A 16507-nucleotide genomic window follows, 5' to 3' on the forward strand; every position below is an offset into this window, starting at 1 on the left:
CTTCGGCAGGAGGGAAAAAGCCCCTTTCTGGGTCTAGGCTGGTACCCAAGACTCGCATCAGGTTGACCCACACTTGGGCCTCTTCAAGGGCAGACATGGCGGCTTTGCTGCTCTGGCCCACTTTCTATACACTCTGGAGAGTTTTTAAACCAGGTTTATTTGTTTCCTGTCATTCATGGTGGCCTTGGGGGGGGGGGGCAAAACCCCTGTTTCCGTTGAGGAGGGGGCTGGTTTCTGAAGGAAGCTGCGCAGGGACCAAGACACCCACCCACCCCCGACTGCCCTCGATGGGGCCGTCCAGGGGCTTCTTGGTAGAGATGCTCCAGCCACCCGGATTGGGCTCCGCAGCTTCGGCAGAGATCAGGCCGGCCGGGGCGGCGCGTGTGCCTGCCGGACTCTGCTGGTCGTGGAGGCTCCGCGGAGCCCGGCCGTCCTCGGCCCTCCAAGGAGACGCGGGGGCCCCAAGCGGGCCCCGGCTGCGCCCTACGGCGACTCCGCCCCCTCCCCTCCCCTCCGTGCCGGGCGGAGGAAGGGCCGCTCCGCCTGTCCGCCCGCCGGCGGGCGGGCTGGCTGGCTGCTGGGCTGCTGCGCGGCTGAGCTCCGCCCGGCGCCGGACTGCAGCGCCGCCGCTGGTCCCGGGCGAGGCAGCGGCCGAGTGAGCGCGCTCCGCAGGGCAGACTCTCCCCTCCGCGACCCGGGCGGCGGCGGCGGCGGCGGCGACTAGCTGTGGCTTCGGGGCGGCGCTGGGCTGCGCTGCCGCCCTGCCAGCCAACCGGCCGGTGCCCTCGGCCCGTGCGCTCCGCCAACTTGCCCGGGGGAGGAGGGGGCGGCGGCGGCTGAAGGAGTCGCGCGGGCGCTGCGGGCCGGGAGAGGAGGGGGCGCAAGGCGCGGCGGCGGCTGTCCTCCTGCGAAGAAGCCGAGCCAGGCGCCCCGCGCGAGGAGGGAAAGGCCGGCGGCGGCGCGCCTCTGCCTGCTGCCCGGACGGCCTCGGAGATGCGGGGCGGCCGACCCCCGGGGCATTATGGCGAAGGCCGGCGCTGCGGTGAGTAGGGCGGCGCGGTCGGGAGCTCCTTTCCGCGGGCAGCGGGCAGGAAGGACCGGGGTCGGCGGCGCGGTTCCCCCGCTTCCCATCCAAACTCCGACCCTGACTGGGGTCGCAGTCCCGCAGAGCCGGGGGGGGTGAGAGTGCTGGCCGGGCCGATGCGGGGCGATTTGGGGAGGGTCCCGCGGGCTGTCCTCGCTCGGGGAGCCTTCCCGGACGAGCGGCTGCGGAGCGTGGCGGAGCTGGCTGGTTGGCGGACTGGCTGCGCCTCCGCAGAGCCCCCGCCCGGCTTTGCGCCCTCCGCGGTGAGGACGTGCCCGGAGCCGGTGCGGGCGAGGGGAGCGCGCGGGGCTGGTCGGGTCGGCGGGGAGGGCCGGCTCGGCCGAGGCAGCGGGAACGGGTCCCGAAGAAGATGGCGAGGCAGCCCCCGGGGGTCAGTAAGGCCCCCCTCCCCCCTCCCTCCCTCCCGCGCTGGGGCCGATCACCCCCCCCCCGCCTTGGCCCGTGCGGGCGATGGGATTTGTAGTCCCGTGCTCCCGGAGGGCGGGCCGCAGCCCGGAGGGTGGCTCTGGGGTGGCGTTTCGGCAACTTTCTGAAGTGCGGCGGCGTGTGAAGGTGCTTGTTTAAGCGGCTGTTTGTTTGGCACGGCTGGCAGCCACCTCGCTCCCCGCTTGTCCGCCGCTCACCTGGCCGGCCTTCTTCTGACCCGCCCAGAGCCCGCTTGCCCCGAGAGGCCCCCCCGCCGCCAGCGGAGGCGATGCGGACTGCCGACCCCAGCCCCGGCGACGGCGCCTGTGGAAGGACGGACGGCAGCCCCCCTTGACGAGCGCCGCTGAGCAGCCCTGCGAAATGCCAAACTTTGCGGCCGCCTCGTCTACGGTTTCTCACGACCCCGGTAAGCAGCGGAGCTCCTCCGGCCGGGTGGGCGGGCGGGGCCGGGCCAGGGGGCGCTCCGGGCTCGCCTTCGCCCCACCACGGGACGGGGAGCCAAGAATGGGCGGCTGCAGTTTGGAGGGGGCGCCCCCCCCCCATGGCCAGCCAGGCAGCCTGGTGCGCCGTTTAGAGGACCGGGCGAAACGGGAATGAATGAGGCGAGTTGGAAAGGCCCACGGAAAGCTTCCTCCTTTTCACCAAAATTCTCGCCTGATCTGACTGCAGTGGGGGGGGGGGGGGGGAGATGGTAAATCTGCCCTGCAACAGATCCGACCTCTGAGGCTGCATCCAAATGCAGTCTGCAAAGGGGGGAGGGGAGTGGGCAGGGGCTGCAGCGACCCCCTCCTCCCACGCACTTTCCCCTCCCGCTCCACCTGGGGAAAGCAGACTTTTTAGGAGCCCTGCTTTGCTGGGGCTGTGGGGGTGGGGGTTGGTGGAGTGGGCACACTGAGCCCCCCCTTTTGGGCCGGAGGGGGCTATGGTCTGGCTGGGAAGATGTAGGACACCTGGTCTCAGCAGCAGCAGCAGCCCCTCCAGAAGACGCGGAGAGGTGGGGGGTTTCCTTCCAGCAAGAGGCCTGAGGTCGGGCCCCCAATCCTGCAGGAAGGGCCCCTTCCTCCATGTCCCCTAAGAGCAGCCTGTGCCTGGAGGCCCAGGAAGGGAGCAGCCAGGAAGGTCCAGCTGCGGAGGGGCAGGTGGGTTGGACGGCAGGCGAGGGGCTGGTGGAATCGGCCTGCTTGAGCCTGTGCCACAGATGCGGCTGGTTCAGCTTGGCCAGCCAGCCATCCCACTGGCCAGGAGGCTGGAGGATGCCCCTCTGAGGAGCTACTGCCGGTTCTTCTCTACTGGCTGCGGCAGGCCGGCTCGGCTCAGCAGCTTCTCAATGGGCAGCAGCCCCTCCCCGATTCCCCCAGCCCTTGTGTGTCCCCCCACCCCACCCTCCTGGGCTGCTTCTCTCTTCCATCCGTGAAGGAGGGTCTTGCCCAGTTGCTCCTGCACGCAGGCAACACGAGGCGACTCAGGCTGCCAGTGGAGGGTTAGGGAGAGGCAGGGGGACGGAATGCGGCGCCCTCGCCCCTTCAGAGGGCCCGGCGGTCTGGGGTCTGCCTGCCAATGTGTCTGCCGGCCCCTCTGGCTGAGCAGGAGGGTGCCCGGGTTCACTCTGGCCCCCTTTGCAGGGCATGGTGCTGGTCAAGATGGCATGCGTGTGCTGGAATCTGCTGGTGCTCCACGCGTTTCTGGCGGACCTGGCGCTGGTCCACGGGGCGGAGAGAAGCTCCCCCATCCTGAATGTTGCGGTCATTTTGGGGAGGACTCCGAGCATCACGGAAAGAGACGTCCGTGCTCTCAGCAGCCGGGATGTGGCCGGGGGGCTGCCCACTGACGTGAACGTGGTGCCCCTCCTGATCAACCAGACCGACCCCAAGAGCATCATCACCCACATCTGCGACTTGATTTCGGGCACCAAGATCCACGGGGTGGTTTTCGGAGACGACAGCGGCCAGGAGGCCGTGGCCCAGATCCTGGATTTTATCTCCTCCCAGACTCTGATCCCCATCCTGGGCATCCACGGAGGCTCCTCCATGATCATGGCAGAGAAGGTAGGGGGAGAGAGGAGGGGAGGGCCGAGGGGCACTGTGACCCCTCCACTCTGGGAGTCACGGGGGGGGGGAGGGCTTTTGTCTGCTGGTCTTTGGGGCTGCATTGGTGCCTTCTGTGAAGGGGGTGTTGGCAGCCCTTGCCCTTTGGCGCTGCCTAGAAGGCTGCTCTCCTTGGTAGAATCTGGGCCAGGCTGGTCCATTGATCTGAAGTGGTGCAAGGTCTCCTGCTTGAGCAGGAGGGGGGGTTGGACTAGAGGACCGCCAGGGTCCCTTCCAACTGTTGTTCTATATTTCTGAACATGCATCTCCCCGATGGTGCTCCTTAAACTCGGCTCCAGGCTGAGGAGGCCTAGCGAACGCCTTTCTCTGGAGATCAGCAGGGGAGAGGTCTCGAGGAGACCTATGGCATGAGTCCCCAGCCAGGGGAAGGTTTGGAGTGGGGGGCCAGCCTGGCTATTTTCCATCCTGCTGACCTCAATGTCCATTTTGTGGAATCGGGTGTACTTGCCAGGTGAAACACCCTGGCGTGTCTGATGGTGTCGGAAGGGGGGAGGGAGGGGGGATGGAATCCCTTCCTGCCCCCCAGGACCTCTTAGGCCAGGGGTCCTTCTGTGTCTGACATGCCTGGGCTGCTCCCTGAGCATTGCTGGAGAGACGCCTGCTGTGCATCAGCCCTAAGGCCACTCCAGCAGGATCCTCTTAACCTCTTTGGGGCCTTGAACCCAGGCCTTGGCTTCGCAGGCCGTTGCCTGGCTGCGTTGGCAGCTTCTGGGGCAGAGACTTTGGACGGGGGGGGGGGAGAGGAGGTGGCTGGCGGGGGTTGGGAGGGGAGGACTTTGGAAGTGGGCCGGTCAGCCGGTCAGAGGCCCATGGAAAAGTCCCGCTGGCCTCCGGGCTGAAGGGGCTGCTTCCCTGCACAGGCTTTGTTACCAGGATCAGGGCAAGGTCAAGGGGGCTTGTGAGGTGCCCCTGCCTCTCTGGACTGCCCTTCTCGGCTGATTCTCTGGCCTCCCCTTGCTCCTCTCCAGCTCTCCCTCTTCTGGGCTGAGGCTGCCCACACTGGCTGCGTTGGGGTCGGAGGGAGGTCTGGCGCTGACGTCCCTCTGGGCCCTGCTTGGCTTTCCTCGGGTCGAGGGACTCAGGCGGTGGGGACCATCCCTTCCCTTTGCACCTGTGCCGCCTCTGAATCGTTCTTTGCCCAGGGGATGGGCTGAGGTCCCCACATTTCTTGGTTCAGCCGAGGAGATCTTCTCTCCCGGCCACGGCAGAGGGGAGCAATCGGTCAATCTCGGCCTCGATCTGCCCACTGCAGTTGGTGCCCCTTGAAATGCAGCAGGGAGAGGGCAGAGGCAGGTGGGCTGGCACCGCATGTGGGAGCGGGTGAGCCCCATGCCCCCTCCGCTGCATCTCCAGGGCTGCCTCTGCAGGGCGGACGATGGATGGACCGGCATTGGGGTGCTGCTGCCGCCTTCCCCGAAATCCCCGCTGCCCCCCCCTCCCCCGAAGGGCTGGGAGCCAATCTTGCCTCCACTTATGTAAGGAGTTGAGGATGCAGGGAGGGCGCTCTGGCTTTCCAAGAAATGCTTTCTCAGGGCAGCTCCCCCCCCCCCCCCAAACCAAAGGCCAGATTAGGAGGAAAAATCCCCCCCCCCCCCGCAGCAGCCTCTCTTCTCTGCTCCCAGGCTCCACTCACTACAGAGGCTGCTTCTGTGCAGGGGGAGAAGGAGAGATTTGCCTTCAAACAGACCTGTGGATCCAGGGTGTGTGTGTGTGTGTGTGTGTTCATCACCCAAATTGCTGTGTCAGTGCTGCAAGTATTGCACAACTGAGGCGGCAGTGAGGGGGCTGGCAGCCCATTTGGAGGGAGGGTGCCCCAGGGGACCCCTTTGCCTCCTCCTTTCCATAGGGATTGGCAGCCGGGCAATGTCTAGGGTCCGCTTTGGGTGCTGGCGCTGGGCCTCCAGTGGGGGTCAGCCGGAAGCCTCGTTGGCTGGCAGGTTGCCCCCCGTGCTCGAGGGCCTATGTGTGGCAAACCAGCCCCTCCTTTGAGAGAGGAGCCCATTGGCCTCTTTGGGGGGGAAACGGCGGCTTCCGTGGAAAGGACCAAGTGGTGGCCGGCTCCTTCAGCGCCACCGAACCATATTGGTTCTGTCAAACATGTTTTCTTTCTGCGCTTTGTCATCTATTTAGGGTGCCTGAGAACATGCTGCCTTTAACTGGATCTGACAGTTTAATAGTTTTCCTCTTTCCCTTTTTCATTTTGGTGCAATGGGGAGAGCAGAACACTTGGCCTTTGAGACCTGCACGAGGCCTTCAAAGTTAGTGTTGTTCTGGGTCTCTCGGGGCCCCGACTCTGCGGCCAGGTCTCTCGAGCGGGGAACTCCGGACACCGTCGCTATGTGTGTGGGTGGCGAGGAAATAGCGGTAAAGATGGGCACATGACTGTATTTAGACTTGCACTTGTGCCCACATCGGTTGCCAACTGGCATGGGAAGTGCCCGGCGGAAGGACTTGGAGGAAGTTTGGAGCAAAGGCTGGACCCGAACCTGCCCACCCACAGTTGCACTTGCTTAGGGCTTATTGGAGCAGCCGCGGTTGGCTGAGTCTCTTCGGCCGGCTGAGGGAGGAAACATGGCCCGTTTCTGCATCCGAGGGACCATCAATGGGGGTTTGTTGCCCTTCCCCTTGGCCTGTTGTGGGCAGGGTAGTCCTGTGATTTCCCAGCTGCCCTTTCTGGCTTGCTGGTTGTCAGAATCCAGACAGCCTCCTTCAAGCATCTTGTTCGTTGTTTGGACCCAGGTCCCGTGGCAAGCCGTGGTTTAGGATTGAGTTGTAGGACGTCAACGAAGCCTTGCGGCTGGCTTGGCCATCTCCCCATAACTCTGGGGGAAGCGCCCCAGGCCCTCCCCGGCAAGAGTCTCCATTTGAAAGAAGGCCGATTTGGGGGCTTCGCAGGTGTCTCCTAGAGACTGTGGGGTCCCTTGGCTTGCTACCTCTTGGGCCCCTCATGCAACCCTCCTCCTGCTGGGGCCCCCCAAGCGCTTGGAGATTTCCCAGCCCACCGGGTCTTAGCCCCCTCCTCAGAGTCAGGCAGGGTAGAGGAATGTAGAGGGGATTCTGGGAACCGATGAGCCGCCCAGGGAGGAGAAAGTGGAAAGCATGAGAAAGGCACTCAAGGCCGCCTCCCTTGCTGGCTGGGGGATTCTGGGAGTTGAAGTCCACAGTTGCAGGGTTGGACGCCCTGCTCTAGATTTCCAGGCCGGCTGGGGAATTCTGGGAGTTGAAGCCCACCCATCTGAAAGCTGCCAAGGTTGAGAGCCCTCCTGGGGAAGAATCCTGCCAGGAGCAGATTAGGAAAGGTGGCTTTAAGTGTTAGAGGAGGGGCTACAAAAGAGATCTCCAATGGTCTGGGATCTAATAAGGAGATGCCTCAACGGCTGGGCTGAAAATCCAGTCTCCCCTCCCCCTCGGAGCGTTCTCTCTGCGTCAGGCAGCAGCCGAAGCCTTGAGAGTGCCGGCATGTTCCGCACATGGCCAGGACTGGTCTTCAGGCAAGAACAGGGATGAATGTTTCATGGCGCTAAGTGCTCAGGGTTCTCCCACATGGAATCTGACTCCAGCAGCCGCGTCCGCTTTGCAAACAGGCTGGGCTGCACATTGCTGGACCCGTGCTCAAACTGCAGGTTTCCTTAATGGAGAATACGGCTTCTTCTCGGTGTTTTTCCCAAGCAAGAAAGCTAATAGGTTTTAGTAAAGATAAATAAATAAAAACACAAGCTGGATTTCCTTTTTTTTTTTTTAACGGCTGACATCCAGCCACAAAATTCCAGCTTATGTAATTGATTCCACACCACCTAGGTGGTCCCTTGCACGCTTTCCCCCCCACCCCTGGCTCCCACCGGTTGCAATCTGTTCCTTGCTGCTCCCGCATCCAGCAGTTGCAAGAAAGAATTCAGAGGAACTTGGCTTGGGAAACGGAGGAGCTGCTGAGCGAAGGGGCTTCCCGTCCTTAAACGTGTCCTTCCGTTCCAGCATCTGGGCCTGGGAGAGATGGCGCTTTGCTAAGGAAAAAAGAAAGCACCCCCCCCCCCCCGGGTTCTCAGCCCTCTAGATGTGGCTTGGAGCATCTCTTTCACCCCAAACAAGAATCCAATGTTACATCGGCATTTTGACTGTCAAATCTTTCCTGGGGTCAAGCCGGGCCCATCCAGGGCCGGGAGCAGCCTTCCTCCTGCTCTGGGTTCAGCACTTCCACCTGAGTAAATAAGGAAAGATTTGCTGATTTTGGGATGGCTGTTGGCTACCAGCTGTCAGATGCACCTAGCAGCCAAAGTTGTAGGTTTCTGTGGCTGATATTAAAAGAAGCCGTTTGGTAGTTGGACGGGAGCCCGAGAGGAGATCAAAGTTGCACATTTTAAGAGCTGCCAGTGATGCTATTTATTTGAGGAGTGCTTGACAATCTGTCTGTTTGTTTATTTGAGGAAAATACCACACCTTCCGGAGAATTTTTCCCTGGGGCACAATTTGGCAATCCACTTCCATTTCTCTCTGCCCACTTTCACCCTCTCCGATGCCTTCTGGTAAGAAAAGCCCAAAGAAGGAATCCCATTGCTTTTGCCCCAGTGTTTTATTTTGCCCTTGGAGACCTTCCCCCCACGGCTTGGAGGCAGGCTCCTTCCCCCACCCCCATCCCAGGGGTTCCCCCAGGCAACGCCGTAGCCCCCGAGCGCCTGCTTCTCCTTTCCTGCAGGCAGGCAAAGCAGCTGTCCTGGGTGGGATGCCAGGCATGGCGGCCAGAGGAGCCCAGCATGCACGACTTGGTCTTCAGCAGTGTCGAGAAAGGGGATGCAGAGCGCCCTAAATGCCACCCAGGTGGAGAAGAGGAGGAGGAGGAGGAGGAGGAGGTGTTTACCCAAAATAGATTTTGAAAACATGACCTAAATCTCCGCCGCTCCCTGCATCCACCTGCCGCCTGCCAGGCAGCCTGGCCTGGGTGAAGGGGTGCAGAAGGCTTTGGGGCCTGTACCCCACGAGAGTTGGGCCTGCTAGCCCCCCAAACCATTATCTGCCATGCCTGTTCAGGTAAGGCGCTCATGAACCACCTTGGAAGACCCAGCTTGGAAGTGATGGGGCGCATCCAGTTCAGAAACAAATTGTGCCATCAGTTCTGCAAAGTTGCTGGTTCCCTTGAGAACTAGGTGGATGTTCCAGATACAGTGGCAGTCTACCTGCAGGTAGCAGTTTGTGGGAATAAAGGGAGGGAGGGTCTCTACATGCTGGGGGGTCTCTAGCAGGCTTTGGCTTTACGTAGAACTTTGCAAGGAAGGGGGACAATTCTGTGCTGCTGAATTCCTGGGACAGTCCTGTGGCCACCTTGATTTTTTTTTGGGGGGGGGGGGGTAATTTTATGCTCACCCCAGACGAGACTTTGTGAGAAGCAGTTAAAAAACTGGCAGTGAGCGAAGACCCGGGTGAGCAGAGGAGGCCCGAAAGGCTCGTGAGTTGCCCGAAGCAATTTACCATTCAAGAAAAATTAAACCGTCTCCACGACGAAACAAAACTGAATGGAGCCTGTCCAATGAATCAGAAGATCAAAGGAAAGGCTATGGAGGCCATCCAAAGGACCACAGCCCACACAGCCAAGCGAGATGGAAGAGAAATTGTGGCTTGGTTCCGGCCTGGAGGACAGTCAACGAGGAAGGAAAGGGGAGAGAATTAGTGGCAGGACCAAGAGCTGGTGGGCTGCAAGGCAGACTGGCCAACATCCAGAGCTTTGCTCTGGTCCTTCGTGCTTGATGGCCTGGGGCAGCCCGGTTGAAGCCCGATGAGAAGAGAAATTGCCCAGAATCAGGGCTGGCCGGGAACTGAGTTGACCAGTGGCCCCTGTGTGTGGACTGATGGAGAAAGGAGAGGCTTGTCCTGAATGATAGGAGAGGTTCCATTCCTGCTCAACTCTCTTAATTAAAACAACCTCGCCCCCCCTCCCTCCCCTGCCCCCAATTTAGCTGCAAGAAAACATTCTTATACGCCATTAGGTTTTGATTAAAGGCAAATGGTGCCCAGGGATGGAGAAGCCTCAAATGTGGTTGAAGCTGCCTTTGGAACATTTTAGGTCAAGGTGCTTTAATTAAGAAGAACCGAGATCTCCGATGCTGGGATGGAGATCGGAGAGCGAGAGAAAATCTCCCAGGCACTCAGCAGTTCAGGATGCGTCCTTGAGGCTCCCTTCCGTGTTCCTATGGATCTTCTTCCCTTCTTGCCCCCCTCCCCCCTCCCCCGTCATCCGAGCAGCCAAGGCCACTCCAGGCCCTTTAAGGCCTGCCTTTGTACAAAGCGTTTGGTTGCCTAACCCTTGATTAAAGTAGGATATTCCCTCTGCTGAAGTTTCAGGGAGGTTGCTAAGAAGCCGTCCTCTCCCATCGAAGGGAAGGAGGCTGGCCTTGGCCACTCTGCAGTTCTTGTATGCCCTGCTGGAAATGGCTGGACCGGATGCGTCCCCTGCTTTGGCGGCTTTGCCCAGGGGCTCAGAGGTATCCACAGAAGAGAGCCTGTTGATCGGCATCCGCCTCAAAGCCGAAAGACAGGATGGCTTTGCTGGCTTTCATGTTGAGAGGATGAGCTTGATGGGCAGCTGGGAAACGCTGTTTCCTTTTAACCAGGACCTGCGTCGTTCCTCAGCCCTGATCTGCCTTGGCTAAAAGTTTGGGAACGTTCCTTTTCTTGTCCGGAAGCCCCCCTTGAATGGAGCTGTAGTAGACCTTCTGTGTTGCTTCTCCTTGGACCCAAACCAGCCAAAGATGCTCTGTATCTTGGCGCCTCCATGCAGCGCAAATCGCTTCCAGCTTCCTCGCTTCCATGTGGCCTTTGTGACACGTAAAATGTTCCCTGCTTTTTATGTCCCTAGAACATTTGTTCCTTTTGGTCTTTCAAAGTATTTGGCTGGTGAAGGCATCTTGGCTTCCCCTTGGCAGCGAGGTTGCTTTGGATGGAGCAGAAGGCTTGGCTCTTCAGCACGAGGACCACCGTCTTTGGCCATGTGCTAGACTTCCTGTATCTCCTGGGTCAGCGTGCTTTAAGGTTGATCCTGGAAGAATTGGATGGGGAAGGGGCAGAGAGGACCTTCATTCTTCTGGGGGGGGGTGATTCACGACTGGAGTTGATGCAGCCCAAGAAGAAGAAAAAGAGGAAGAGGAGGAGGAGGAGGAGGAGAAGAGAAGAAGCAGAAGGAGAAGGAGAAGAGAGGGGCCTCTGGTTGCTGTTCAGCAGGGTGGCGCCTGGCTGCATCTGGGGCAATCGCCCTTCCTTCACCACTTGATTCAATAGTGGCATCTGCCACTTAGCAGATCTTCCATGCCCATTTTCCCAAATTGCCAGAAACTGTGCCACCTCTGGGCACGGAAGTGCTGTGAATCCCCAGCCTTTGGCTCCAGATTTGCTAAAGGTGGCCTCTTCCACCTGGGCAGCCTTCAGGGGCGTTGGAATTCCCAGCGTTGGCATTTGCTGTCCTTGGAAAGAGGGATTAGCAAATGCTTCCTCTGCCAGCCTGGGCCAGGGCCTTGGAGCTTGGGGTGGCTACAGTTGACCCCAGCCGGGTGTGTGTGGTCTGGATGAGACGCTCCCTCCTCACCCCATGTTCCTGCAGCTGTGCTCCTGGTGGGCCAGATCCAAAGAAGCAGGAAGACCCTCCTCCTGAGGCTTTCGGCTCGGAGGCAGCCTTCCTTCCATGACCCTGCAGGGAGGGCTTCTGGCCCTTGGGGTCTGCTTTGGGGATTCTCTGCTCGAGAGCCCCCTCCACCCCTAGGACGATCTTGCCAGCAGAGCCCCTTCTTGTACCCTAACCGTGCTGTGCCGAGCGGGCACTTTCTCCGAGCAGTCTATTTTTGAGTTCTGCGTGTGGAGGCGTCTCTGGAGAGACATCCGCCTGTGCATCTCATTCGCTTTGTGATGCTAGAGCGGCCTTGGGGAGGAGGGATGCCCACCTTGGTTTGGGCTGGGGGGCTCCTTCTCTCCCCCCCCCTGCTTCCTTCCCTACCGGAAGTCTTCTGTGGAGGCAGCCTCGGAAGAGGCCAGGATGCCAACTGGGCCGAGTTCATTTTCTTCTCCTCTCTGCCATTCTCCACAGGAAGAGGAGGAGGGGGACAGAGGGGGAAATCTCAGCCCTCCCTTCCTTAGCCAGCATTTTGCAGGGGTGTGTGTGTGTGTGTGTGTGTGTGTGTGTGTGTGTGTGTGTCCGACCTGTTGAACAGGAATGGCCATGTTTGGGCCCCTCTGCCCACCAATACTCCCCCCTATGCAAAGCTGAGCCTGCCAGCCCCTCCCGGCTCTGGGCATCTCTACTTTGGGTGGCAAAGGCAGGGAGGGGGCTGGAACTGGCAACAGCAGCCTACCCTCGGTGGGCAAATGAAGGGGAGGGAGCCCCTCCGATAATGGCCGTGCTTTCATTGGTGATGTTGACTGGAAGTGAGGTTTTCACCTGGGAGCTTTGCGGAGCTGCTGTGTTGCCTCTGGAGAAATGCAGGTTGCGGCATTTCTCTTCCTATTCCTGCCACTCAGGAGAGCAGGCTGCCACTCTCGGCCCAGCCTGCAGGGGGCAGACCCAAGAGAGAGCAGGGAGGGCAGATTGAGGGGGATCTGGTTCCCCCTTTCATTAGGGGTGGTCCAATGAAGGGCCAGCCTGGTACCCTTGGGTGTCTCGTGATGCCATTCAGCTCTACGATGCCAACCGCTGAAATCACAAAACCTCACCTTCTGGTTCAGCTGCCAATTCTCAGGGAAGAGGGGCTAGTGGTGAGAGCTGGCCGTGGAGCTTTGCAGCCGACCTGGCAGGACCTGAGGGAGACCCCAAGGGGGCCAGGAGGGCTTTGGCCTCCTTTGGCTCAAGAAAGAAAAGTGCCTCTGGACTTGGGCATGGTGAGAGAGGAGCTGGCAACGCCATGAGCTCTGAATGTTTTCTCAGGACGGTGTCCAACCTCCTGATGTGAGGCTTCTGTCTCCCCCTTCAGAAATGCAGATCTCTCCCTTTGCGGAGCAGTTTCCTTCCCCATTTCCCTGGGGTCTCCAGAGAGCCTTTCTCCACCCAGCAAGGCCAGGCCAGCTGACGCCCACGGCAAACCCCGCCCGCCCTCCAGAATGTTTGGGTTGCCTCCAGGCCGTGGATTTCTGCTCCTGGTTGCCTGCAGGGGCTTTAGGAGAGAGGAAGGAGAGGCGCCAGGTGCCCCTTCCTGAGGCCCAGCAGGCCAGGTGCCCCCTCCTATGGGCAGCCTCTAATTCTGGGGTGGCAGACCCCCTCCAGAGGAGACTTGGCACCTCTCCTGGGGAGCATCGCCCGTTGGCCCAGGGCAGCTTCTGACGTAATCTCAGATAATATGTGGCCCTTTTTTCTCTGTCTGTCTAATTGACAGTTAATTGTCAAGCAGACGTATATTTTAAGGGAGAAAAAACAATCATAGTTAATCACAGCTTATTCCTGCTAATGAATCAGAGTCTCTAGGCTGTTCTCAGATAAAGGCCTGTAATTTACCAGTTAAGAGATTAATTTCCTGAGGTGTGCGTGTGATTGTCGCCTTTCCTCCCACCCCTCGATTTTCTAGAAGCATTGAATGCATTAGAATTCCAGGGTGTTAAAGTGGCTGCATTGAGTCCTAAAGGAATCCAGGGAAGGATCTGATAAACTTGATTCTGAAACCCTCAGGATGCCTGGGCTGGACCCACACAGGGCACTTAATCTGGCCTTGTGGTTGATCTGCTTCCATACCGCAAAATTTGGCTCTGCTCATCGTCCCAGGGAAGATGGTCCCAAGGACAGCTCTTCCCAGATGTGTTGCCTTTCAACTTCCATTATCCCCAGCCAATATGCCCTCGGGATTGGGAACTCTCAAACATCTGGAGGGCCTGGATCAGAGGAAGCAACTCGTGTGTGGCTTCAGATACAGTTGTGCGATTCTGTCCCTGCCTCTGTTGGAGCTTCTCCGCTTATGGTCAAGTCCTCCACCTTCTCTCCCCTGACCTATAGTCTCTGCCCCCCCCCCACCCCCAGTCCACTCCCTTGGCAAGCAGCCCCTCTCATCATCAAGGCAGCATCAACTTCCTAGGCTCACCAGTCTCTTAAGGGGATGGAGCTCCAGATGCCAACGCCCAGTCCGCCCTATGAACGGAGGCCACCTTGAAGGCTCCTTTGTGAAGAGGCTCTGGTCCACTCCAAGAGGAGAAGGTTTTATACATGGGGCCGTGTCGAGGGTCAGGGTCATGTCCCATCCAGTGCTTTTGAATTTGGAGGTCCCCATGACAGCCACGAGAGAGAAACCTGCTCCCCAGGTGTGTTGGGCAGGAGTTTCCCCAGGTTGTGGGCTTGGGGAGACAGAGTTGCATTAGCTGCCGGGAGTTGGCCAGAATTCCTTTCGGGGTCTAGTAGCCCCCTTCCTGGCTGGCATGCGTGAGCCAGTCCCTGCCCAGAATCCATCTGCGGGCACCAGGGATGAAGGGGCGAACAGCCTTGCCAGCCCTGAAATGGGATGAAGCAGTCTGAGGTGCCCCCGGGAGCCTCAGAACCTCCTGCCCTCCTTCTCTCCTTGCTCGGCCCCTTTTGAGCTTGCAAGCTTTTTGTTGTTAAAGGAGAAGAACGACAAAATTGTCTCTTCTTCAGACATTTTGCTTTGTATCCTTTGATCTGGTGTCGGAAAATGGTCTACAAAAGCAGGCCACTCCGGGGGCTTTGAAGGGGTTCTTTGCGGTCCCCTGGGAGGGAATTATTTCCCAAGGACTCTTTCTAAAGACAGAAAACCAGCTGTCTAAGGCTTCTGCAGAAAGGCACTAGAAAGTGAGCTGTCAGGTTTTCATCCCATGCCACGGAAGAGTGTTGTGGATAGGGGTGCATCCTAGACCCCCCCCCCCCGCTTGATTTGATGGGAGGGAGGGAGGGAGAGGGAGAATGAGAGAAAGAGGGAGGGAGAGAGAATGAGAGAACGATCATGTTGCTGTTATGAGAGAGCAGGTCGATGCTCTCGTGGGCGGCTTGGTTCCTTCTGGGGCTCCCTGTAAGCATTTTATTTTGGAGGGATGGCATAAAGAAAGTTTGTTCTGTAAGGGGAACACTTTATTCAGGAGGTGCAGATTGAAAAAAGAAAACCGTTCCTTCTCAGGCGCTCTGGCTGCTCCCTGTGACGTCATCCCTGGCAGTTTCCCTGTGACTGATTTCCCAAAAGGCATCTTTTCTCCTGAAGGAGCCTTGCCAGAATTCATTTCGGGCAGCGAGCTTCAAACTTGGCAACTTTAGGGCTTGTGGACTTCAACTCCCAACTTCCCCAGCCAGCCCCAAGTTTGGAGACCCCTGATCTCAGCCAGAAGGAGCCCACTTGGCTGGGCTGATGGTGGGCCTACCGCTCATAGAAGTCTTTAGCTGGGAGTGGGGGAGGGCTGGGAAAAAAGCAAGGGACCTCCCGGCTTCTACTCTGGGAAGGGGGGGGGGTGTTGTCCCTTGGGGACTTGGCTTAGCGGAACCAGTTCACGATGGTCAAGGCCGGTTTCTCTGGAGCTGCTGATGTGACCCTGTTCTTTGGAAATGCTGCCTCTCAATCCCCAGAGCCCCTTGGGGTTCTGCCATCAGCATTTCTGGAAGCATTCAAGAATATTTGCTCCTTATTTAGGAATTTGGCGACCCTGCTCTTCCTCTGTAAACACTCATCTACACCGAGACACCATTTAAGAGGTTTCATAACAACGTTAATGAATGACAACAAATAGAAATTAAGCCCTCCACAGGAGTAGATAGAAAAGCAATTTTTGTATCACTGTGGAGAGCAGACTGCTGGTCCTTCTCGAAGCTCTGTTTGTTGGCATTTCCATTAAACATATATTCGGTATTACTAGTGCCTTTTCTAACCTTTTCCTCATCCGGCTTTTATTTCTGCAGCCTTAGGTAGCTCCTTGCCTCTTGATCAGGGCTAGAGGCAAAACCAAGGAGAAAATGTATTAAACTCCCCCCCCCCCTTTCTGATGTAGAGAGCCCTTCGTTAGGTGAATGAAGCATTGCCTGGTATTATAAATAAATCATGATGTCTTGGGTGAAAATGGATTCCTTTCTGCCTTTGTCTGAATGTGCGGTTAATCAGGTCCATCAGGTGGAAAGCTTTGGACTTTGGTCTTCAGCTTGGCTTCAGCCCTTAATTAAGCACTTCCTCTCTCTGGTTTGTGCAAAAGGTATTTTAGGAAAGACCGTTCCTTGGGAGCAAAAGGCCTAACTCTGCCGAGCAGGAAGGTAAAAGCAGAAGACATGGAGGGAGATGGAAATGGGGGAAGCTTTGGAGGCCACGAAGGATGGGGAATCCCCGCCCAAGGAGGGGTGGGATGTGGGGTGGGTGGGTTGAGGCCGCCCTCGTCTTGAGCCCCCTCCTGTCCTGCTCTTGCAGCTGTCCTGGTGCAAATTCTGCCCCTGAGCAGAGTTTCGTCGATTTAACCCTCTGAAGGAGACGTTGGAGTCGTCTACGGAAATATTTCATGTGAGACTCCATTTAATTAGAACCTGGCCCTTAATTGGCAGTTATGTAGTATGTCTATCTTGCTTGGAGCCAAGCTGAGCATGAATTATTCGGACGTTGATAATTTAGCAGAGAGCAGCGAATGGAACTCGAATCGACGCCTCATTTCCCTCTAATGGTTTCTATCATTCTCCTTTCCTCCACTCTCTCTTCTCCCAATCTGGCAGGGGTGGCAGCTAAGGCATTACCGAGCAGATGGATCAAAGCTTCTTGATGTCTTAACCATCTCGGTTTGGGAAGAAGCCTGGATGAGGATGGAAAACTGACGTGCTTAATAGGGCGCTTACTGGAATCCTTGGCAGCTCTTCCCTCTTTGTTTGAAATGCGAAGACGGAAACTCCAGCACTGGAACCTGGAAGCCAGCCAACTCCCCCCCCCCAATTAATTAGCTTGATCGG

At 58.3% G+C, this 16507-nt stretch overlaps 1 protein-coding gene across 1 annotated transcript in view; it reads left to right on the top strand.

Annotated features, from left to right (window-relative positions):
* Window positions 1-802: 802 nt before the first annotated feature.
* Window positions 803-16507, top strand: part of GRIN2A (glutamate ionotropic receptor NMDA type subunit 2A) — a 53626-nt gene continuing 37921 nt past the window's right edge. The window contains exons 1-3 of the mRNA XM_081965548.1: window positions 803-1042; window positions 1757-1937; window positions 3154-3576. Coding sequence (XP_081821674.1) covers window positions 3157-3576 — 420 coding nt within the window. The 5' untranslated portion in view covers window positions 803-1042; window positions 1757-1937; window positions 3154-3156. The remainder of the gene's footprint in view (window positions 1043-1756; window positions 1938-3153; window positions 3577-16507) is intronic.

This window comes from Natrix helvetica (genome assembly GCF_964273705.1).
Source record: "Natrix helvetica genome assembly, chromosome: 13".
Lineage (NCBI taxonomy): Eukaryota > Metazoa > Chordata > Lepidosauria > Squamata > Natricidae > Natrix > Natrix helvetica.